The sequence below is a fragment of the Anopheles stephensi genome, chromosome 2 (genome assembly GCF_013141755.1).
Source record: "Anopheles stephensi strain Indian chromosome 2, UCI_ANSTEP_V1.0, whole genome shotgun sequence".
Taxonomy (NCBI): Eukaryota; Metazoa; Arthropoda; class Insecta; order Diptera; family Culicidae; genus Anopheles; species Anopheles stephensi.
In genome coordinates this window covers 7,327,856-7,352,669 of record NC_050202.1, presented here as the reverse complement: position 1 = coordinate 7,352,669, position 24,814 = coordinate 7,327,856, and the positions used below count along the sequence as shown (strand labels likewise).

The window sequence follows — 24,814 nt, the reverse complement described above, 5'->3', positions numbered from 1 at the left end:
CTTTTATTTTTCCTTTGGAGTGGAGTTCCCGACTAAAAGGTTGTGCGTGGGCAAACGATGCCATACCATTCCCGAATCGCGGCCAGATGCGCAACGCATAAACCAATCAATCAATCAAACACAAACTCTCAATCAAACAACCGAGTCGCTTGTCTTTTGTTGCCTGCATCCACGAGGCCCACCCATCGTTAGAGGCAAATTGGCAACAAGAAGCAAACAAATGGCCCAGCTCGGGAGTTTCGGCAGCGGGGTCGGTAGCAGCGCAAAGCGCGACGGTAGCTTGTGATCAAATTTAAATTTTGACAGCTTTGCGAAGTGGTTTCAGTGTTGTGTTTTTATTGTAGCTCACTGCGAGGCCCTTCGCTGGGATGGAAAAAACGTCCGCCCAGAACGCAGCCACCGAACATTATTTGTGTGACGCTTTGCGTTCTGTTTACACTTACGGCAGCCCAAACCAAATACGGCTGCCCCACCATGGCTGATGAGCTCGTTCGTCCGTCCACCCATCGGTTGGCGAAAGGGATCGGGAGTTTTCCTTCTGTTTTTTTTTTGTTGCTTCATTCTCTGCTGTTGTTCTCTTTCTGAGAGCTTGCAGTGATGAATTATTCAAATCACAATATTCGATACAAAGCATGGCAAACGGTTCTCCGATGTTGCGCGTTTCGCAATACCATTAGCGAGGATCACTAACGGTGGATGTTTCTGTGTGTGAAAGAGAGGGAGAGAGAGAAAGGGGGAGAGAGTTGGCACACGCGAGCTCCAAACACATAAATTGCCCCACCGGCAAGAGTTTTCCATCATTTCAAGCTCCTCCATCGCGGCTCAGAATGCATTTTCCCTCCTTGTTTTTTTTTATTCCTTTTCCAAGGAGTTTCCAAGGGGTTTTTCTTTGTTTTACGCTCTCACTGTCTCTCTCTCTCTCTCTCTCTCACTCGTGCTCTCAAAGAATTTACCAGTGTGGTAGGGATTGAATTAGAATAATGGTTGTTTCATTGTTTGTGAAGGAAACCCAGGCAAACAATCTTCATCCCGGTCGAAGAAAGGCAGCCACCTTCGGCGGTTGCCCTTCCGAGGAGGGGGGTCGATTCACTCTGGCAGATTTGTTGCAGAAAAACAAAAGAATATGGATTGGTTTTTCGCTTCTCTTCGCGATTCGATTCGGTTTCAAAATTGATTTTATGGCGAGTGTGCTGCTTTGATCGTGGAATTGATCGTTGATTAGATGAAGCCATTTTTGTAGCAGCCGATACCTCTTGGTGGGCCGCCGAGCATCTTTTCATGGTTTATGAAGTTTTGTACATTTTCGATTTCGATTGCTGAGCCGATTTCGATGCGTTTGTGTGTGTGTGTGTGTGTATTTGTTTGTTGATGCGTTAATCTTATTTGATGGATGGGAGATTCATATGTATTTGATATGGATCACACTGAGCGGTGCCATCATGTAAATATAGAATCTAGGAAATACAACTCTTTTTCTTTTTCTATGTAAAGAAGATAAGAGTCGCTTTTCTGTCTCTTGCATAGCTTTAAAATAAGTAATAAAAGTTAGGTACAGATCACAGCCAGAATTTGCTGTGGAAGCCCAGTTTTCTCTTGCGTAACAGAGACTTTGGTCTCTCACAAGGCTCCATTTGTCTCAATGTGGGTCTAGGAACTGAAGAGAATCAAATCAGCTGTCTCTGATGAAGTTCAAAGAGTCACAATGGACGATTCTCTCCATTATCTCCATCAAATGCTTGTCGAATATGTTGACATGCAGATGGCGCCACTATGCAAGGTCCGTTTTAGTATAAGTATACAGAAATAATACTCATCGCAAAAGTCGTTTTGGATCGTCTTCATTTGTGTTTTCATCGTGGTTATTGTATCCTTTTTTGATTAGGTTCCTTGTGTTTATTATTATTTTTTGATAAATTAAGCTAAGCTAATTTTTTTCTATAGATCTTTCTATAGAAGCATTAGATCTATAGAGCATTTACTAAAAGGACAAAATAGAGTTCAAATTTATTTTGACTGTCATTACTGGGCTTCAATACATATTGTGGGATTATCCTTCACCTTCATCGAAACATTGGCAAAGCCTAGCTCATTCACGATCAGATTGCTACATTTCTAGATCATGAAGATACAAAATTGCTTCAAAAAACCCCATTTGCTTACAAACATTTTAAACTATGCAGCCACCATCTCTCCCTCGCGAGGCTATTCAAGCTGTTCGGTGAAGCCATTTCCATTTTAGGCATTTTCCCAAACCCCAAATGCCAGCAAGTCGAATTCTATGCAAACCACCGCAATTGCTGTGCAGTGCATAATGCAGCCCTCCGTGCCCTTTTTATACTACCGCGAGAGAGCGCATGCATGCATGCCCATTTTTTGCGATTCGAACGATGCAAAACCTTGTTTGGCTGAAAATTAGTCTCAACAGCAAACGCTAGTTTGTAACTGGCTCGCTCGGTAAGCCCGTTTCGTTTCGTGGATGCTTTCGGTGGTTCGCCCGGCTCTCAACACCGATAATGCCAACACTCGTGTACGGTTTCATTCATCACGATCAGATCAGAAGGATAGCGCTGAGTGGATATTAATGCCCTTGCTACTAAAGCAAGGTTGAATGGCGGGAGAGGGAGGGCAGTTGGTTGGGAAAAAAAACCCCAAGCACTGGATCAAATCATCATCAGCGATTTGTTTGCCGCTCGTTCTCTGTGTGCGGATTTTCTATGTTTGATAAGTCGGCTCCTCGCTTCATGGACGGTTCAAAGTTCTCACGGTGTTCGCCAATGGGAAGGAGAGTTACTTTACCGTGTGTGTGTGTGAGTCTGATCCAGTCCCATCATCATGTTGCTTTTTTTGCGTGCCCGCCGACGGCATTCTTCTAAAGAACTGAGCCGAGCGAGTATCGCACCAATTCGCATTACATATTTTTCTCGGGAAAATGATCGTCCTATGTCTCGGTTTCTCTCTAGCTTGTGGAATGTTTCAATGTAATTCCTTTAAACAGCTCCCAGAATGCCTGTAAGAGTTGCTCTGTATTTACATCATTGTGAGCATCTTAAACCTATTTTGTTGTGTGTGGGAAAACATATTTTCCCTTCCCACATTTAAATGCGTCGCTTCAAATGATATAATCATACACACTTTTCCTGAATGAAAAGCACACACAAAGCACAAAATGGTACGCCAATACAATAAAGCTCATAAAGGGCCTGCCTGTATGGGGAAAACAGGCAAAAAGGGAAGGTCTGTACGCCCATCGATCGTTCCGGAAATGAACAAAACCCGCTCTCCATCTCTCCCTCACTCGCCTCGCCCCCATTCCAGGTGTTTGCCGTTTCATCACATTTGGTGAGCGCTTCAAATTTGGTTATGGCGTTCCTTTGAGTTTGCCATTTTCGTGCCATTCCCTCGGACGATGCTTTACACACCCGCCTTGAGCCGTACGTTGGGTTTTCCACCACCTGTCGGTGGGAAAATAAAATCTTGACTTCATTTTTGGTTCCCCGCAAGCAAACGAACTGATAATTTGAAAAGCAATGCGAAAGGAACGGTTCAGTTCACTGGGGAAAGGAAAACTCAAAGGAAAACTCCTCCCGCCCTCACGGTGGAAAAAACACACCCCACACAGCTTAGTGGCATCGTTGGATATTTCAAGCCAATAAACACAAAACAACCGCATTGCATAGAAAATGGCTTATGATGTTGTGCTTTTCTTTTCCGTCTTTTCTTCTCCCCCTGCACAATTTTCCTTACAATAGACAGGGAAAGCTGAGGACTTGGGGCGATGGCGGCGGTGATGATGATGATGAAAAACTTCCGGTGTGATATTGAGAAGGATTCGCACCACCGCTGAAGGTGGCGGAGGAACGTTAGAAACACGTTGGTTTTCCCGGAAAATGCCTCTCGCTATCACACATTGAAAGGAAAACACATTTTCCACGCCCCCCCCCCCCCACCGCTAGCGGGATGGCAGTCCTGCAGCGACAGCTGACAGCCTGCAGACAAATTCGTTTGGGGTTGGAAAATTGAAAGAACAACTCTCACTTTTCCATACCGTGATGAACCATCAGGGTCTTCTTGAAAGGGACCGGGTAATGTAAAAAAGGGGGGAGAAATGCGTGGGGAAAACTTTTTTCCCCCAGACACATTAGACACACTCTTTTCCCCTGGCTCTTCTCTCTTCCTCTTCCGAATGACGAATTATTACAACCAGCTTTCGTCTCTTGCGCTCAGCCCCCAAAACAGCCAAAATCGGAAAAGCGACAGGGAAAAACGCCAGACAGAAAAGAAATTTCCACTTTTTCCCTGTTTGATGCAATTCTTGCGTACGTTTCTGAGCCATCAAATCCATTTCCTTCACTTCAATGTGTTGTTTGGAAAAAAATATTGTGGAGAAAAGGGGGAACTTTCCATCTTTTATGACCGCTGTGGTACCATGCTACACACGCAATGATGCAGAAAGACAAATCAACATTGCTTGTTCTTCGCTTACAATGCCACAGTTAGTGTGGAATGTGCCCTGTTCTCCATTATCTACCCTTTTTTTCCCCTATTTGAGAGTTGTATCTGTCCCGTTTGGGAAAGTGTTTTCCACCCCTTCTACCACATGCGAAACTTGTTGCGTTCGGATGGGTGTTTTGGTTTGTTCCAACGTCTCGTTTAGCTCAAAGAGTAAAAAAAGGGGGTGTACAGTTTCGAGCTCTTGCTCCCTCTCTCCATTTCGGATTCCGTCCGGCTCGAAAGTCTGAGCGGACTTTCTGGAATGCTAGCTGCCAAGCTGGAAACTTCCAAGAAGCGGGAAAACTTTTTACAAAATCCTGCTGCTGCTTGCTTGCTAGGTGGAAATTCCACTTCCACTAACCTTGGTTCAAATGTCTTCCATTGTTATGATGCAACCAGTGGCGTGTTGCGTTCGGTACAACAGTCAAGGTAAAAGGATCGCTGTCCGCATTCTTTTGTGCTGTGGTTAGTGTAGCAGCGAGGGTCCGATTGTGTTGCAATTATAGTAAAAAGGTGGGAGACAGTTTAGAAAGTAAGTAACACAAGCTCGCATAAAATAGCAGAGATATCAACCAAGTGTTACTTAATTCCAAGTGCAAATCAAGTTGCTACAAATTCAAATACTTAAAATTATAGCACTTGCTATAAAAATCATTTCCTTCGATTCACCACTTCACTTATCAAGGAACCAGCTTCCATTTTCCCACACATGAACTAAGAACCTCATACTTCTTGTGCTCCCCAGCTGACAGCACTTTATCATCGGCAAAATGTGATGATGTATCAATTGTTACCGATACCGTAACTGTTTGATTGATTTGTTTCGATTGGTCGTTGACGAAACCAGTCACGAGTCAAGACAAGACGGCAAGTGGGCCTTCAAACAAGTCAATCAAGCACAAACGAAATGGAACTCCAGAAGGAGAGGGAGAGAGAGAGAGAGAGAGAGAGAGAGAGAAGGAAAAACTCAGGGAAGCTGGCACAAACATTCGACAGATCCCCGGGGTAGATAATCCAATTGTAATCCAATCCCAATATGTGGGGAAAAAAAAGTCGAAGACGATTTTCTTTCCCTTCCCTTTTGGTTTGGTTAGAAAGATCTTGCGGCAAGGACAGCGAAAAAAAAAACAACCACACGCCGAACAAACCATTAAAGATTAATTCGCCAAACGCCAATTCGTGGTAGTGTTTCGTTACCATTCCCAAAGACAAACGATGTTGGATGCTTCCCCTTTCGGTGAATCATTTATTCTGCCACCGTGACCTTTTGACAAAAGGCAATAGATATATTCGTATGCTTGTCACGGTATGGTTACAGTGGAAAAGTTGTGATGAAAGTATAGAAAATTATGGAAATAAACCTGATAGGCAAATGAGAAAGTTGACTAGAGAGTTCAGGTCATGCCATTAATCAAAGCTTCACATAACTCATGAGGTTAGTTTTGAAGATTGTCTCATGTCCTATTGGTCTAAGGTATTGGAAGCTTTCCATTGAATCTCACATGGCCCAAGGACAGGGACTATGATATGATCTATTAGGTCGTAAAAAATATTCCATCATGCATTTTCTTGACGTGTAGATAGCTAACTATCTTGAAAAGTACGATTCCAAGCTTCTAACTTTGCCAAGCTCACGAGTCCGAACACATGCAACAACTTTACCACTCTGATTATAAAAAAGTTTCTTCCGTTTGGCCTCTATTTGATATGATAGTGTCCGATTTTATCATCTCAGGCTGTCATTACAGTATCGATCAATTCCGATAGAGGGCGCTTCAAGAGAATAAGTATAAGTATGAGGAGAATTAGACATTACATAGACATTAAAATTTGGTAAAAGTTTAAGTAAATGCCCACTTAATAGCTTAATAATAAATTTGGTCTATAATTATTGTCGCTCGAAAATGAGCTCACTTAACACAAATTATCTGGTTAATCAACATTGTGCTCCATTAAAAAGGATTTACTTTGAACTCAACAGCAGTATTCGCTAAAACTTCCATTCAAAAGACTTACTAAAACCCATAAGAACCTTCAAAACTCCACCCTAGGAATGAATCTGCTTTCAGGCACGATTGAGCCCATTTCCCAATCTTTCACCCACACCCACATCCCTTTAGCTTCCCCGGAATGTTACTTCCCGCTTTATCCTCGCACCTTCCAGCACCCGTTCCTCGCTTGCTCGCTCGCTCGCTCGCTTGCTTCCGAAACCTAACACACCCAAAAAAAAAAAAAAAACACAAACCCCACTCCCGAATGTTGTGCGTGCGCTCCTCGGTGTGTATCAATGTGTTCGTTGTTGGTTGTCCTTTATTCGAAACATTCGGGTTCAGACCCTAATGGTGCAGGTGGCGCGTCGCGGTGCATCGGTGCTGAAGCGGCGCAAGTCCCGGAACCGCATGGAGGCGCCCCAGATGAAGCCACCGCTCAGTGCCGGCCCCGGGTCGGGCCCTGCGTCGACGGCCGGCGGTGCAACGGCGGCGGCGACGACGACGACGACGGCTGTAGGCACAAATGCTTCCGGTGTGAGTTGTGCTTCCGGCGGTGGTGCCAGCGGGAGCCAAGGGACGGCACTCGCTCAAACGGCCGTCGGCGGTGCGGATGGAGGACCGCTGGGGACACCCAACACGCCGGGTGGAGCCGGGGGAGGAGGCGGTGGAGGAGGCGGAGGAGGAGGAGGAGGACCGGCGGAGCTAACGAAAAGTGAATCCGATGGTGACGTTGTCTTCTACATGGAGGAGCCACGATCAGCGGGTGAGTTGTGTTTTTGCATTAAACATTTTACTTTGGTAAATTGTTCAAAATTCTTAATACATTAAGAATAAGTATAAGCACATAAGTGCCCACGGTGGAGGCGCCCAGTCGTTTGTAAAAAAAATTTTGTAGTACACTTTACTACAAACTGACGTGGGGAGAGGGGAACAGGGAAAAGAAATTAGACTACTAGAAAAAAAACTCCCGCCGTTTCTAAAAAGCATTCCACAAGTTCATTCAACCCAGTATCATCCATAAACAATGCGCTGTAGGAATAGGAATTACAGTACTTTTCTTCGCAAATACCACTTCCACGTGGGTGAACCAAAAAAAAAGCACACACTCTTTTCTTCTAATTACTCATACGCACGAACGCTCAAACAAACAGGGCGTTTATTTACCTGCACACAACTGGTCCGCGCTCTGTGCGCACTGCGTGATCATGCAACCAAGCCCCCGGCAAAGCACCGAAAACACAATAATGTTTGCAAAAGAAATGAAAAAAGAAAGCTACATTAAAAAAAGTCCAGTAAATACAAAAAAAAACATAGTGCTAAGCACATTTTCCCCATAAAACAACCAGCTTGTAAAACAAGCCCCCTTTTACACAGTGACCAGAATGCATGCCAGGAGTTGACACGCAATCGCGGTCTGATGACGAGCGTGATTAAACGTATTAAAGTGAAAAAATTTCATTGCTGAACATGTTTTTATCTCTCGCTCTCGCTTGCCCTTTTCATCATCAGTGGCACACATGCACGCATTGTGTGCTTTATTTTTTTTACTTTTAGTGGAAATACTAAACCAGGTCACTAATGGAGTAGCGCAAAGAGTGGTTGGGACTTTTCTGTACTAATTTGAATCGTAAATTATAGCAACATCAAACGTTGCTATAAACTTGTTTATAGTGTCTTTCCTTTTTTATCTAAATAAGTTTTTGTTTTTTCGGTATCCAAGAGTCAGTCTTGAGTTCATTAAGCCTCACTATAATTTTCATGTCACGAGCAATTAAAACCGATAGAAATAAAATGGCTTTCCCGCTGGCCCTTCCAGGTACCCCACTGCGGACACGGCGTAACGATCCGAACCGGGGCGTATTCGTTAGCCAAAACAGTTCCGTCACGGAAGCACCGAGCGACGAGGTGGAACCCGAACCGGAACCGGACGACGAACCGGAACCGGCCCGTGTCACGCAGTAAGTAGCGCTATCGCAGAAGCAATCAGTGTCGAAGAAAACAAAAAAAGAAGCAGAATCACTTTCCCGGTGACGCTAATGAGCTGAGTCTGTGTTTTCTACCATTTTCCACAGACTGACGGAAGCTCACCGGAATGCGATACGCGCGATCCGGAAGATCAAATACTTTGTCGCGCGGCGTAAGTTCCAGCAGGCGCGCAAACCGTACGACGTGCGGGACGTGATCGAGCAGTACTCGCAGGGCCACCTGAACATGATGGTGCGCATCAAGGAGCTGCAGCGCCGGCTCGACCAAACGCTCGGCAAACCGGGCAGCTATCTGGCCGGGATCGATCGGGTCGGCAACATCAAGCCGATGACGGTCGGGGCACGGTTGTACCGGGTCGAGCAGCAACTATCTGTGATGGATAAGAAATTGGATCAATTAACGCACGCCATCAACTCGATGACGATGCAGCAGAAGATGATATTACCGCCGATGCAACCGTACCAGCCGCATCCGTTACATCAGCAGCAGCAGCAGCAGCAGCAGCAACACGTGATGCAACAGGTCGCTATGCATCCGCTCCATTCACCGGCCACACTCGGTGCGATCGTACAGCATCAGCAGCAGCAGTTACAACAACAACAACAGCATCATCAGCAACAAATTTCCCCGCTCCAGTTGCCTGCTGCCCCATCGCAAGCTTCCTCACCTTCGCTCGCCATGAAAAGTCTCGAGGACGATGTATAATATTTAATCTAAGCTCGCTCTCTCTCTCTCTCTCTCTGCTTCATGCTCTAGCTCAACCGGGTAGGGAAGCCGGTTGACGAGGGAAGGACGAGTGGCGGGCGTAAAGAGAAGGGGCGGGTGCTGTACGAAGTAAGGAGGGAAGAATTGTGTTCAAAACAGTACGCATAGGCAGCTGGCAGATCATTAAAATTCGAGCAGTTCGAGCCTGAAGGCTACATTAGCCAGGGTGGCGTATGTGGAGAAGGGTGATGGAGGGTACGGAAATGTTGCACAATATTGACGGCTGTTTTTCACTCCACCTCCCCCGATTTTGATCCTCCCAGAAGAAGATATGGAAATCGAACAAGAACACAGAAAATAACTCCAAATCAGACAAAACTGATCCACTGGCATCCGCTAATACTACAGCAAAAAGGGCACCCAAGCTATGCAGCAGCACCTCTTCCAAGGACACACAAACACACGACATAGCGTTTTGTACAGTTTTTTTTTCTAACACACACTAACAAAACCATTGCAAAAAGTCTAAGCTGAAAAACTTAAACATCAAACATAAAGAAAGTCCCACTCCGAGAAACTATTTATCGAAAAGTGAGGTTTAAAAACGTAGAAGACAAAAAAGCTAACAAGTAAGCGCAACTAGAGTGGAAAATAAAACCAACAAGAAACAAAAGACGAAAACATCGACAGGAAATCGAGATGAAACAACAGCAAGCATGCAAAGCGAAAAGAAAAGAAGGAAACAATCGTTTGTGCTAATAACTGTAGGTTGAGTTGTTTTAGTACAACTGCGTTTTTAGCTTGTCGATCCTTCTACCACACGCACACAAACACACACACACACACCTATACACACATACACACTTATAAATACTATGTAGGGTATCTATTTCTATCGGGCAAGCGTGCCCTACCTACACCAACCAAAAGTAATTTTAAGAGGACATGAGACTGTGATAGTGAGTTCGAGTACTGTGTAAACCGTGCACCGTTTTGTCCAACCATCTCTGTGTGTTTGTGTGTGTGTGTGCGAGCGCGCAACGTACCGTCGGTGTAACTGTAGTAGTGTGGTAGTGATCGACCCTTTTTTGTTCCTCCGACTAACCACTCCGATTTGTTGCTGTGTTACTAAGTGTTATGCTATAGAGGAGAGATAAAAAAAGACGTTTGTGGTGAAATTGTTTGTGGTTTTCTTTTTCTTGTTTTGGGTCTTTTTTTCACTTTGTCCTACTCTACATCTTTCATTTTTCCCCTTCTACCCCGTTTCGTTTCAAACTTTTGCATGTGTAGCGATGTTTTTTACGTTTTGATGGTGAACTTAACTAGTAAGAACCGACAACTAAAATTGAGCAAAAAAAAGGAAACTTTCACCAATTAATTATCCATCAGGAGTATAACTAGTATCGGTGAAAAAGTGTGAAAAACTCTCCAGAAAAACTGGGGGAAAATGAAGAACAATTGTGTTGCAACATGCAAAACACGTGTAAAACAAAAGAAGAAGACAGCACACAGCAAATAAGAAGAAAAAAAACACTGAGAAGAAGAAAACGTAAGCAAAACACAAATAATAGTAAGCAATAACTAACGCAACTCAAATGCCTCGAAACTATTTTTCGTGTGACAATGTGAGACATAGACGAGCGGGAGAGTTTCTCTCTATCTGCAACACAGTTTTTTTACACACACTCTCTCTCTCATCTCTTTCCCTCTTGTTTTGCTATTGGTTTTCCTTCAATTAATTTCTCATTGTTTTTATTGTACTTACTAATGCCTGTGCAACGAAGAAGTGAAATTCTTTTAATTTCCCCTTGTTTTCTCTTCGTTTAATCTGCGCAAAGCTAAACCAATCCCTCCGATCAGGGATGGCCATTAGAATGTGGAATCTGTTTTTGTACCTGTTACAGAAATATGCAAAAAAGTTTTCATATTCTTGCGGTCATCCTTGGGCGTACGCTTCAGCCTTCAACATTTAGCTGGCAACTTTTTTGCTATCATTTTCATTTCCAACCCTTTAAACAGCAAGGAATGTGCAAGGAAAACGCGCACCTTTTTGAAAAACGGTTTGATTGATTGTTTGCAAGTGTGTTTTCTTCCGTCACATTTCACATCCGTTTCGTGCCTTTTAAAACATTCTCCTTCCACACAGCGACACAATGACAGTAAAGTCACCTATCTAAGTACACATTTTATATGCTTAGCTTACAATCCTACACACACACACACACTAAGCCAACAAATAAGAAACAACTTTCTAGCCACAATCAGATCTGCCTGAACACAGCAAGTGGACCGTCGTTGCACAGCAAACTATGGTCGCCGGAGTGTACATTGAACACGTCATATGCGCACAACCTTCGAGTGCACCTGCCCAATAATGCAGTTTTGGGAGGGAGGAAGAAAGAAAACCAACACAAACACACACATAAACAAATCCCACATTAATGCATTAACGCAAAGCAACGTAAATATGTACAGCAGAAATGCATTTGAAGTAACAGCAAAACGGCCCCTCAATTCCAACTTCAAACTTCAGCCCCACCCCCTGCTAGTGCCGCTTCAAAGAAGGAAAAGCCTCGTTTTTGCAGTATTTTTTAAAAAATCTAACAAACGAAAGACACAAACACACACACACACACACACACACTAAACTTAGTACCCGTCGTGATGGGTACTCGAAGCGGTAATGCGTGTGTTTGCTTCTCCATTTTGTACATAACGTTTAGAACAACGCAACCGGCAACGGAACATAATGCCATGCCTTGGTTTTAGTTTCTTGTTGAATGTTTGCATTGTTTTTCCCGTCTCGTTCTATCGATTATAGTGAAAGTGTAGTGAAAAAAAAACCCGTAAAATCAATCGGCTAAATGTAAGAAGTTTTATTAAAATCAGTATAAAGAGCGCTAGCTAACGGGTGCTTGTATGAAGGATGGAAATGAAAAAAACCAACTCAACACTCAGTAAACTCTTAGCGACTAGGAGAAGGACGAAGGAGAGAAAACCCCCTACTGAAAGTGATATAAAAAATATTGAAAAAAAAACAAACGTTTAAACTATTAATACTAAACTTGCGTTCTTCTGCACAGCAACAACACAACAAAAACAAAACTCACAGATTTTGAAAGTAAAATAAGAAGCTAAAAAAAAAGTCATACAAATCGAATAATGCACCTAGTAAAATTTAAAACCTTAGATCAAAAAGATTGGTTTAAGTGTAGTGGGATAGTGAAGTGGAAAAAAAATAACAAAACGAAGGTTCTTTACGCGTTAAACCGTTCTCTACTGTGATTACTGTGACGAAAAATAAGAAGAAGAAAAAAAGGGGAGAAGAAAGAGTAAAAAGTATCTAAGTACACTCGAAACTATAAAAAAACACACACATAAAAATAGGAGAAGAAAAGTTAGAAAGCAACTAAACAAGCGCAACATTTGTACAGCCGTGGAAGAGGAAGAAGAGAAAGTGCGTTTTCGCAACAACAACAAAATAACAACACAAAATGGATAAATGAATATTAGCAAATGCTCTCTCCCAACCCTCTCTCACTCTCTCTCGATCGAAATTAAACAATGGTGTAGCAGAAAGGTAAGAGAATTTCAAAACACAACCGTGTTTTCGAAATAAAGTGCGGACAAGCAACTAATGAAGGAGGAAAAGGAAAGGAATATACTTGCAATAACAAGTGGTAGTAATTATAATAAAATAACGTATAGCAGCAAAACAAAACAAAAAACAAGCAGCTCCTAAACAATTCTTCAACCAAAAAGCAGGCGAAAGCGAACAAGTAAACATAGCAAATGTAAATATTTCTTCTTTCTTTCTTCTATTTTGAAAAATTCAGTACATTAGCGTAAAGGTGTAGCAATTGACTTCTTTTCATCAAAATCAATCAAAGTAAGACCAATGTTTCATACAAAAATCCCGCCTGTAAATACTAGTATAATAGCGTGAGAGCGTGTAGGCAAAACGAATGAAACTCACTCACTTTTAGATAAGCACGAAAAAAGCACTCTTTGCATAAATGCTGATAATGACGCTGAAGGGTCCAAACCTGTTTGCCTCTATGAACAAAAACTAAAAGAGAGAAGAGAGAGAAGTTAAACAAAGCCGATAAAAAACAAAGCTAATAAAGAAGGAAATGAGAATGAAATAAGGGAAGAGATAAACAAAACAAAAAAACGTTACAACAAAACCCATTACATACGTCTAAGAAATTTTGAAATTAACTAGCAAAACAGGCTTTTAAAAACGAACAAAACAATCTCTTAAAATAGAAGTTAAAAAAAAAACTACAAGATAAACCCAACAAAACAAGATTGCGTTACAAGAAAACAATCGTACCAATCGTAAATAAGGGCGAACGTAAGCAGAAAACGGTAGAACAAGTTTAAAGCAATTAAGTCACTGATTACACTCCTTAACCGAACCGAAATATCCTGATTGGTTCTATTATTTTTTGTCACTCTATTGTAACCTACCCCTGTAACCTGTGTAGTTACAACAATCGGACATCTTTTCCATACACTCTACCGAACCCTTACCCGTAACCAGAAACCTGAAACCTACCCAATGGCTTTAAGCACAAGGACCACAACATTCTCCTTAAAAAAATAGGATACAACTACCATTTTAAAAATGAACCAACTCCACTCTTTACCTGCTCTATCCAGCCCAGCAAACATTATCACTCGAAGTGTGCAATAAAACGTTCTGCAGTACCACAAAGCATAGAATTAACATATCTTTAGTGCAGCGCGTTGAAGGATCGAATTACTAGCTCACACTCTTGGTAGAATTAACACACCGACAGACTCACACAAAAATAAAAAACCCACGGTTTCTCTTAATCTATCGAGCTACACGGAAGCGGATGAACCAAAAGCTCTACAAAGCTGCAACAAACTACAGCTCCGCTCAGTCTGAAATATTTACCCGAACTTGTTTCAAACGCATCTACAGTATCTGTACGGAAACCTATAGAAAATCCCCCGATTTATTATACACAAGTAAGAAAGGAAATACAAACAAAAGAGAGAGCCCCTACTATATCAATCAGTTACGAAAATCAGAAAGCTAAAGCTAAAACATTTTTAAATATTGTTAAAACATTGGAATATTTAATGAACCACTTGTTACTAATTGAAAAATGGTACGAAGCGAAAAAAAACACAACAACATTAATCTCCCGTTCTAAAAAAAGGATTGTAAAACAAAATAAAAGAAAAAAACAACAAACAGCATTCGTTACAATTTGGTAGATGGTGAAGTTAGTTCAACTTGTAGCTAGTAGTGACAGAGAGAGAGAGAGAGAGAGAGAGAGAGAAAGGAAGAAGAATTTTTGGAAGGAACACAATTACTTACTACAAAATGCAACACACACACATGGATACACTAAGCGCATGTCTTCAAAACAGTCACATACACACAGCACGTAAAACGACTACGGGAAGTGGCAGGCTCCTCAATTTTAACTTAAATACTTCAATTGATTTAACTTCATTTGGCTTGAAGAGGTCCATAAATCTTTAAGCCAAAATGTCATATTTTTCCATCCAAAGCCATCCGATTATACAAGTCCGATGCAGTGATGGGTAAAGATAGTTGGAGACCCTGAGCAGAACGGAAGTTGAGGCTCCCCTAATACTGATATTAGACGGATACAACAGGATTTCCTACGCTAATGAGCCTCCCCTAACCGACAAGGCCCCGAGCGGCCGCTCCTTCCGCTCCAAGATTGATCCGACACTGGTCCATCGGCGGAAAAACCCCTTTGAGACTCCCAGCAGAATGAAAGTCGGAGACCCCAAACACTTCGAACCGACTATCGGGGTCATGGTCAGAGCCCAAGCGGAGATATCATACCCGACTTCCAGGACCCTGTAGGCAGCTTGTAAGAAGAGGACGCCTCTATCGATATGTGCAGGGTATCTCTTGAAAACTCAGGGCTCCAAGCATCTGTTAAGATTGCTTTTATTAGGATTCGCCACTACTCTAACCTGGTCCACACCAACGTGATGAACTTATAAGATGTTGACATTCAGCCAGGACGACCAGCCAGTTCGATATTCATCTTAAAATCAATTACTCAAAACCAAACCGTTCTTGTTACCCTTCTTGGGAACATCTTATTTATTTATTTATAAAGTATGACGGACTGGTGCCGTATTGTCAGTCTTGGGAACATCTCCTGGAGTTTTTTTTTTTTTTTTTTTGGTTAATTCGTCTGAGAGCAGAATTTTTATATCAGGCAATTTCTTCGAACGAATCATGTTTCGAAACCTCACGAGACCTCATTCGCCTTACAGGCTCTAGGACTCGGGATCCTTGGAACTTCATTTCCCAACTTCGTTGTCTAAACGAACCATCTCGTAAAAACTTGACTAAATCCTTGACGATTTTCTTGCCTCGGCGAATGCCTGTTCGTCTTTGACACTACAAACTCTATCTGGTTTGTCTGGTTCTACCATGGAGGTCTCAATTTTAACTCGTATGTGGCGCGACCGTTCAGGATTCGAACTGAACTTCATTTTTTACGACTTGAGTTCCCAAATTTTAAGGAACTAAAATAAATCATTTTGACTCCAGGATTCCTGCCACAATCCTGAACTACACTAAACTTAACACACACAAACTCTACAATAGGAAAACCAAACAACAAACAAAAACATCAACAACAATCTACACTTATACCGTAGGGGCCTATCTATCGGAAAGCGGAGAAAAATGATCCATGCGAAACTCTTTACTGGAAAAGCTTTAGTAGAAGAAAGGGAAGAAAATGAAGAGAAGAAAACAACACACACGCGGCGATACAGTAAACGGCGTTCATTTATCAAGTGATATAGTAAGTACATAAGAAAAGTTGTACAGCAATGCAATGCAATCACTATCGGGAACGTAGTGGCAGTGTTTCATCTCAACCTTTTCTTTCTGTTTATGTTATTCGCAACGGAAGATTATGTTTTTATTTTATCCTTTCCTTTTTCTTTTTTCTTCTTCTTCTAGCTTCTTTACTAAATTGATTTTATATTTTAAACTTCTTTTTCATCACTTTAAGAACTTTTTTCTTGTCTTATTTTCCCCCCTATCCCGTTCCTACTAGATTAAAAAAAAAATAGAACGAGTTAAGAAAAAAAATCCCGTATCGTATTAAATCATTTTTCACATATTATAATACAAACAGAAAACACAACTAGTCAACTAGTAACTAGCAGTAGTTAAGCGAGGACACAAGAGAAAGCAACGAGATGAGGAAAACAAACAAGCAAACACACACAAACACACACAAACACACATCCTATCTACTTAAAGGTGCATAAAGAAGCCTCTGGTTTGCTCTTTTACGCACACACACACACACTTTCTCAGAAGCGTACAATCATCAACTCGGTTAAGCATGTGTAGAAAGGAAGTATAAAGCTTTACTGATTAGGGCAAAACTGTAGGTCGGTAAGGTGCGATAATGATAATGGCAAATTTTTCCATCACCCAAAGCCTAAAAGACAACGCGTCCACGGTCGGTAGTTCTTTGGCGAAGGAAAACGGCCCCGATTTCTAGCTTGGCCTTTTGGGGCGGTTGGGCCGACGAAGGGCGAGTAAGGGAATTTGGGCAATAAGCAGTAGGTGTTGCGAATAGCCGAACACAACTACACCCGACCCGATTTTAGACCGTTCTAATGACACATTTAGATATAAAAAAAAAAACACACACACACACACACACACACTTACCAAGATGCAAACACACGCTTCGAGGGCACTGACATTCGGGGCCGTTGTGCTGTTTTGCGGTCCGCCATCTTGTTTCCTGCTACTGTCCCGGCAAGTAGTGCGTTAGTGGTAGTATATTCACATTTGGCGACTTGTACATATTTAAAAGGGAATGCGGGCGAAAAGGTAAAAAAGATTTAAGAAAACAAATGAGGCAACATACAATTTTTAAATTATATTATGCTACAACGGGAACGGGACTTACACGGGTTTCTATAGCTAAAAGAGAAGGGATTCCGACAAAACACAAAAAAACACACACACCGAATCAGATACACACTCTCGCTCTCACACAAAAGGTAGACTAGCAGGCGGGACAGGGCACGAGATAAAAGATCGTGGGAGACGGAAGAAGGATGTAAAGAGCGATAGTATTAATTTCTCGCCTAAATCGCTTTAATACGAGCGGAAAAGCAAAAAAGTGAATGCAATGAAACATTAAAAAAAAAAAAAACAAACAAACACGAAAGTAATATTGTGTAACGTGGGCTACAACAAGTTTTTAACTATATCCTCCTTAAAAATACAGAAACGAAATTAATAAAATCTCCAGAAAGCATCGTAAACGCGTAAATTAATTCGTGACGTGCTTTTTCGCTCTTCGGCCGTTCGACGTTACCATGGCGGGCGTGGGTCATAGGCTACTTTAATGCACATTCAAGTAGGACCGCAGCCATGGTCGTCGAGGCCATTGTTCCTTTATTCATAGCTCATTAGGCACGCACACAATGATGCAAAACCGTATAAGTAACTGTTGTGCATAGTTGCGTAGTTAACCCTACTCAGTACAACACCCGCTCCCAGGTGTTTCATTCGCCGATTCTCATCCGTCGGAACATTTCGGGATTGAGAAACGGTCCCCAGTCTAATGAAAACTCGGTCCACTGCCTGACACCTGATTTGAACAGGTTAGTACGAGCTTCCTTAACTATCCGATCCAAAAATTCATCCTCCGTTTCGTCGCCTGACGCCGCCCGTTCAACGTTTCCTGCTGCTGCTTGGTTGGTTGGATGGTTCGGCTCGTTGGCAAACAGTTTCCGCTTCGTATGGCTGTTGGCTGTTCGTTCCACCCGGCCACCGTTCGTGGCGGCCGCCACATGTGAAGGTCCTCTTTTGGTCTCGTGCTTGTGGCTTGCGCCAGCCATCGGTAAGGTTTTGCTCGACGCGGACGACCCATCACCAATGCCAAACCGAAATTCATTGTAGCTTTCATTCGCCACACTGGCCGCCCGTTGCGATCGGTTGGGGTCTTCGCGTGCCATTTGCTTTTGCTGCTGCTGTTGCTGAGAACGGTTGGCGCTGCTGTGTGCTGTGACCGACTGCTGGTGAATGTTCGGTGTGCCCGCAACGTTGCCCTTGCCTCTTTGCAGTATCTGAATCGGAGGCTCCAACTCTCCCATCGATTTGTGTCGCTGACGCTGCTGCTGCCTCTGTCCCTGGAGCTGCTGCTGCTGCTGCTGCTGTTTGCTTGCCGAATCACGTCCAAAAATGGGTGAGTTACTTGCCTGATGCATCGTCGTGCCCTTGCCGATCGCTCCCTTACCGGCACCCTTCCCGGAGTGGTACGATTCGAGCCACTTCTTCAACCGCTTCACGAACGGCAGTATCATGAAGAACGAGTTGCCCGACAGGCTGTGATTGTCCTTGACGATGTTGTCGTGCTTCGTCACCGGCAACACTTCCACCGGAAACCATTCGCAGCATTTGATTTCGTTGCGCGTTTTGGGCACAAACACGGTGGTCAGCGGTACACCCGGCACCAGGTACAGCCGGGTGAATTGATAGTTAATGATCACGTCGATGTACTCGGTCGGTCGGATTAGCTTCCGTATGTCGTAACCCGTCTCTTCGTACACCTCGCGTATGGCGCAATTGACCGGCTCCTCGTTTTCGTTAATCTTGCCCTTCGGGAAGCCCCACGATGATTTGGCCCAGAACGATTGTACCAGCAGCACGTGCTTCAGGTCCTCCGACAGCAGTATCGCCCCGTACGTCGGTACGGTCAGCTTGTACTGCTTCCAGTCTTCCAGCACACCGTCCACGTTTGGCCAGTGCGGTTGCAGGAACGGTACGTGCTACAAGGGAGACAGCACCAATCATTGACATACACCTCGGTTCGGGGCGTTAGCAAGTAACAAACAAAACGGCTTACCTTAAACATCTGCTGCGCAAACTGCTTGATGCCACACTTGTGCTTGCCTTCTGCGCAGTAAAAGTCCAAATAGAACCAATGCGCCAGCTCCATCTGGAAGCAGATGCGGATCAAGTTTTTGCGCTCCTCCTCCGGCACGTTGATGATGAACCGGCTGGCCAGATCGTCCATGATGTCGCTCGATATGGCGGGCGTACCATTTCCGCTCTGTTTGCCCTTCTGGCCCGATGCCGTGCCCGACTGGACCACGCTTAGCGGACTGTTTGTGGCCATCGAGGCGGCTTGCAAATCGTTTCCGAAATTCCTTTTTCGTTCACTGCGTCGTGCGTTGTTTCGTTGGCTGTGTTGTTGTTTACTTCAGGAAATATGGTGTCCCGCAGCCGAGTTGCGATGACAGCTACAGTAGCGGACGCGTTTTGACGTTTCGTTTTGGGTTGTCGAAAAAGTGTCAACACAAATGTAAGCAAAAGTTTGTGGTTTTTAATTCTCTTTTGGAGTTGGGTAAATTAGTGGAAGTAGGTCAATTAGTCCACAAAAGGTATGTTTGGAAACGTTTTCATTAGGATCATGAATGCCTGAACGCATATCCCAATGGATTGGTCAAACAAATACCACAAAACCAAACCAAAACAAAGCTCGGTCAATCCAAAAAATTATATAAAAGCTCATCAAAATCTGCTAAAACTCGTTGCACTCGTCATTTACTACCATTTTGCTTCGATAATAAATCAATTAATTATTACAGCGAATTATTTGATGTTATCTAAATTGGCCGACGGAAACGCCACATTGCACCTCGAAAGCACCTGCTGTCATTCGCTTTGTTGTGCGTAGAAACTGGTTCTGATTTTCCACTGGCATACGTGCTCTTTATTTACAAAATTGTGAAACCAACATTTTAGCTCCCGTATCGTTCGGGTGGTCACGCAAACCATAAACCCTGCGTCGTGCAAGCTCGAGCGATACAAAATGCGCAACCGAGAACCATCGTTTACAGCCATAGCAGCCGCGGAAACCGCTTAACGTGTGTGCTAGAATCCGTTTTCCAGCCATCATAACACGACGACGCATATTCGGAGTGTGTGTGGCGAGAGAAGAAGAAAAAAAGGTGCTTGCGTACATATTGCGTACAGGTCGCGAGACTTTCTGTTGAATTGTGAAAATCAATTCCCCAGCTGCCCATTGATTTGTAGCCGTCTGTCTCCTTTGCCTGCCAAAAAGGAAAAGCATTTCTACCCTGCAGCCCCGAAACTGTGCCAGCACTGTTCCTGTTGCTCGTGTTCCTCCCACCCCACGCATTGCTGCATTCCTCCCCATTGCACAGGGCCGTCCCATACTCGTGCGTAAATAATAACACAACATACAGAGACTTGTCATGGCAGATAAAAGGTTGGTGACGGAACGGGATGGGAATTTGGGATCAGAGAGAGAGAGGGAGAGAGAGAAAAAAAAACAATTTAACATTAAATTCCTCCCCCACAAACAGTCCAATCGAAGGATCGCCCGTTGGCACGGATGCACCGACTTCGCCCATTACATCGAAGGGAAAGAGCGTAGATGCACCGACAAGTCCGACGGGCAGTACTGCATCGGCCAGCTCGTCCAGCTGGTGGGGCTCATGGATAGATACCGCACGGTCAAAGGTAAACGGTAACTGTATTAGTTATGGGACAGTGGTGTGGTGGTGGTGGTGGTGGTGAGCATTAATTGCTACGCCATCCACTTAACAGCTGTGCAGTATGCTATCGTTTGATAATGCGCTTTATTTATCAACAATTCCGGTCCGGTCTTTGTGTCGCTGGAATTGATTACTAATTTACCCAATTGGTGTCCCTTGGTTTTGCGCGTCTTTGCAGTCTGCCTCGGTGCTGGAAGCGGTAAAGAATGATCTAACCGAGCTGACGACGGTCGTCAAGACGGAAGCGTCGAGCGCTGGCGAAGCGATCGGGCGGTCGCTGAACCTAGGCGAACCCGACTCGGCCGTCGGTGCGATGAAGAAAAGCTTCAGCAGCTTCCTCGGCCAGGTGACGGAAGCGCTCGTTCCATCGCTCGAGGAGGACGAAGAGACGGAGGCGGTACTCATAACGGTCGACGGCACGCTCACACTTACCGGCTTCTACAAGCATCTGGCCGAGCTGCAGGCAAACAATGACACCTACCTGGAGGAGCCGGCCGACGAGCTGCGCGAAAAGTACAAGCGCTGGATGGAGGTGGTCGAGCAGGAACAGTTTACCGAGCCGCGGCTAGCGAAGCATCTGGCGAGCAGTACGATACTGAACGAGAAGTATGTCACACTGGTGCCTGCCAAAGTTGCTCACATGAATTTCTGGAAACGGTAACTATTATTCTGACCAGTAAATGGCCATGCACAAGGCGGAAGCTACTTACACACGCACCATTTGCAGGTATCTCTTTAAGAAAGCGTTGCTGGAGGATGCAATTGCGAATGCGGAATTGGCCGAACGGAAGGCGAAGGCGGCACTGAACAACACGGAAACCTGTGCACCAAACAAAACGATCGTACAAACCGATCAACCACGACGGGCGACGATCGAAGAAGGTAGGAGCATTGTTTGAAAAACTCTCTCTTTCTTCTCATACAGTTTGAAGGAAAAGCATTCGTCTGGCTGTATTTTGTCCTGTAAAGGACAATTATGGTTGGAACGCGGGTTCGGAGGGGAACTCGATCGGGAAGCAGTGATGAATAAAAAATAAGCAGCTAGACAAACACTTTCAGGTCTCTGATATACCATTTCCTAATTTCCTTCTCTAGCAACCGAGCCGGAAGAAACGTCCCCCACGTATCCGATTGCGGATGATCTCGCCTGGGCGGAAGTGCCTGAATTCGACGCAACGAACATCGAGCTGTCCGAGGAGGAGCAACTGCGGCTGCTGGAGGAATACGAGCAGGAGATCCGGGAACGTGAAAAATCGCTCACGACCAGCGTCGGCAAGCTGGACATCGTAGACGAATCGTTGCTGGTACAGTCCGACATTGAGGGCACACCGCAAAAGACGCCGAAGAAAGGGTCCGCTCAAGCCGCTCCCGGTGCGAAATCAACGTCCACGGTACCGGCCGCAAAGAAGGATTCGAAGTCGTCGACCAACCAAAAAGCAAACACCCAACAGCCAAACAAATCCGATCCTCAGAGTGGCAAAGCGTCGAACGCTGGCAAGAATGTAAATAACAAGAACCAGCAGCCACAACAAACACAGGCGGGTAAAAAGGGCACAGCACAACAGCAGCAGCAGCAGCAGCAAACGGGTGGCAAAAAGAAGGAACAGCTCAAGATGGACAAGAACCACTTCTCGAAGGAGGCGGAAGCGTCGTCGTCCAATTCGGACGAGAGCTGGGAGAAGGAGTTCGAGCTGGAATGAGGCGAACCGATCGATCTGCGCCGCGAACTGTCCGAGTGCGCCGATTGGTCGTCTTTTCGTTTTCCCTAGGTTTCACTGGCTTTCCGACCTTTTGGAGGATTTTGATTTTGATACGTACCGATGAGATGAATTACCCGACTAGACGCGATTAGCGATTGGCCATAGGGTCTGTGCAAGCGTGCTGACAGCAGGCTAGAGTGGCGAGGCGAGAGAGGAGCAACGTGGGGCACACGCAAACGTGTGCAACGTTTAACTGTAATCGTTTGATTTATTTTACTAGTTTACTATTTGTTAGCCTATTCGATAAGTCGGTCACTCCTCTAAGCAGAGGGAGCAGTTTTCCAGAGGGAGGAGATTGTCAACCTAAAAACCGCTGCATGTGTCATTGCAGTTTAGTAGATGGAAATTGTTTATTTTTACATAACTCTATTATATTATCTAGCCCCAATACGTGTACTTTGTGTTTCTCTCTGTCTTCTACAGCATCTCCGCTATAAAGCGATGGCCAATTCGTTCCTTGTTTTTATTTCTCTGCCAGACGGAAGCGTAGGTAAGGAGGGATAGCATTTCCCGGACATAATCCTTCCCATCCGAGGCGAGGCCCAAGCGTACGTGAAGGATGGGAACAGAAATTGTGCTCTACTATCATCTAGTTAAAAACCGATCGTACCCGTTCTGTTCTAAGTTTAGTTTGTGTCTAATCTAGCAACCGGTTGGCTGCGCGTTCTGTGTTGCTAGGTGCGGTGATTGTGACACCGTGAAGAGGGGGAGGCAAATCGACGGAGCAGCGTGCGCCTGAATTCTTCGATCGTCCGAGTCACATTAAACGATTAATAAAGTGAACCATATTTTATTACCAACTTTTTGTGATTTGATGTGCGCAACGTGCAAGGTGAGGATGTTGCTTGCTTAACTAATTATCACGCCGCGAGTTCGAGCGAGAGGAACTGGAACTAGCTGAAGAGTTCTTCAACCCGTCCCAATCATTAAGCCACCGATGTGGTAGAGGAGAACCTCGAGGTCGTTGAGGAGGAAGAACTCGAAGTTGTCGAACTGGTGGCTGAGGTAGTGGTAGAACTAAAAGTTGGTGGACTAGTGGTCGATGTCACTGGGGTAGAGGATGACGATGTTCCTGGTGTGGTAGAACTAGCAGTTGCAGGAGCTGCAGTGGATGTCACTGGGGTGGTGGAACTAGAAGTTGGTGTAGTGGATGACGATGTCCCTGAAGTGGTCGAACTGGAAGTTGCAAGAGTAGTAGTCGAAGTCACTGGTGTGGTGGAACTTGTGGTCGGTGTAGTAGATGACGAAGCTGCTGGAGTGGTCGAACTAGCTGTCACTGGAGTTGTAGACGAAGTCACCCGCGTTGTAGAGCTCATAGGTAAAGCCGTGGTACTAGAGGTACTAGCACTGGCCGTCGTCGAAGACATCTGATTCCTGTTCCTATTCCTATCCTTATTCTTCCTTCGCCGTGGAGGTGGACGCGGTCGTCTCATCTTCATCTCGCCACGTTCCTCGGACGAGTGTCCTTTCCAACGGTTTCCGGGACCTTTTCTGCCCATCCCTCGCTCCCTGCTCATGGGCTCCACCTCACTCGACTCTTCCGAAGAGTTATGCTTCCTCCGTGCAGGCATCCCATCGACGGACGATATGTAACCACACACGCACACGATCACAAAACTCACTAAAATTACACGATTCATCTTTGCAGGCTTTTGAGTGGTTCGAAAAAAAAACCCCTCCCGGTATCAACTCGCACCGAAGCCACCGAAGCTCATCTGACCACGTCCCGGACGGCGAGCCGGGCTTATATATATATATATGAAGTGTGGCGTCGCGTTTTGTTTACTAATTAGAGTGTCTCGTTAAACTCTCCAGATATTTCAAAAGAACTTCAAATAAACACTACTTCTCCCCGTGACCGGTCAAACCGGTTACCGGCCGTAGTTTGGGGACGTGGGGCGTCGGAATCGGTCGGAAGTTTGTGTACGCCACGTAACCTTCGTGAGGGGCAGACAACCTCGTGGCATATTTTATTGAGCTGTGAGTTGTGTGTGTGTGTGTGTGTGTGCTTTTTTGTTAAACCACTACATAACGAAGCATGAGAAGCATTTGAGAATAATTAAGCTTGGAGGGTTTTCGGGGGATTTTGCTGATTTATGTAAATTCGTTATTTTTGAAAGCGTGGTCACGTGGTCTTCAAGCTGCCGATTCAAAAACAAGACTACCAGCCAATTGCTTGCTGTCTCTTGTAATGTCCAACAGCTAGTCCTCAGTGTGACGACTTCTCTCAACACGACTTCCAAACAGGACACTCCAATGTTTATCTGTCACAATAGTTCGTGGAAC

At 44.5% G+C, this 24,814-nt stretch overlaps 3 protein-coding genes across 3 annotated transcripts in view; 2 read left to right on the top strand and 1 right to left on the bottom strand.

Moving 5' to 3' along the window:
- LOC118503519 (potassium voltage-gated channel subfamily KQT member 1-like) overlaps positions 1 to 14,396 on the top strand; it is a 127,350-nt gene extending 112,954 nt beyond the window's left edge. Inside the window, exons 9-11 of the mRNA XM_036036879.1 lie at positions 6,825 to 7,245; positions 8,299 to 8,440; positions 8,555 to 14,396. Coding sequence (XP_035892772.1) covers positions 6,825 to 7,245; positions 8,299 to 8,440; positions 8,555 to 9,173 — 1,182 coding nt within the window. The 3' untranslated portion in view covers positions 9,174 to 14,396. The remainder of the gene's footprint in view (positions 1 to 6,824; positions 7,246 to 8,298; positions 8,441 to 8,554) is intronic.
- On the bottom strand, positions 13,630 to 24,272 carry LOC118506215. The gene is made up of 3 exons (XM_036043036.1): positions 23,456 to 24,272; positions 19,091 to 19,445; positions 13,630 to 19,013 (listed from the first exon to the last, which is right to left on the bottom strand). The coding sequence occupies exons 1-3, from the start codon at positions 24,166 to 24,168 to the stop codon at positions 17,748 to 17,750; spliced, it is 2,334 nt and encodes a 777-aa protein (XP_035898929.1). The 5' UTR covers positions 24,169 to 24,272; the 3' UTR covers positions 13,630 to 17,747.
- On the top strand, positions 19,882 to 23,328 carry LOC118503520 (BSD domain-containing protein 1-A-like). The gene is made up of 5 exons (XM_036036880.1): positions 19,882 to 20,479; positions 20,577 to 20,733; positions 20,947 to 21,425; positions 21,496 to 21,650; positions 21,864 to 23,328. The coding sequence occupies exons 1-5, from the start codon at positions 20,466 to 20,468 to the stop codon at positions 22,466 to 22,468; spliced, it is 1,410 nt and encodes a 469-aa protein (XP_035892773.1). The 5' UTR covers positions 19,882 to 20,465; the 3' UTR covers positions 22,469 to 23,328.
- Positions 24,273 to 24,814: the final 542 nt, after the last annotated feature.

Excerpts from the sequence above, each read along its gene's own strand:
- LOC118503520 (XM_036036880.1), top strand. Across the intron at positions 20,734-20,946 it reads TAGATACCGCACGGTCAAAG|TCTGCCTCGGTGCTGGAAGC; the intron begins GTAAACGGTAAC and ends GCGTCTTTGCAG. Across the intron at positions 21,426-21,495 it reads CACATGAATTTCTGGAAACG|GTATCTCTTTAAGAAAGCGT; the intron begins GTAACTATTATT and ends CACCATTTGCAG.
- LOC118506215 (XM_036043036.1), bottom strand. The coding sequence starts at position 24,168 with ATGAATCGTGTAATTTTAGTGAGTTTTGTGATCGTGTGCGTGTGTGGT. Across the intron at positions 19,446-23,455 it reads TCTACCACATCGGTGGCTTA|TAAACAACAACACAGCCAAC; the intron begins ATGATTGGGACG and ends TATTTCCTGAAG. Across the intron at positions 19,014-19,090 it reads TTGCGCAGCAGATGTTTAAG|CACGTACCGTTCCTGCAACC; the intron begins GTAAGCCGTTTT and ends TCTCCCTTGTAG.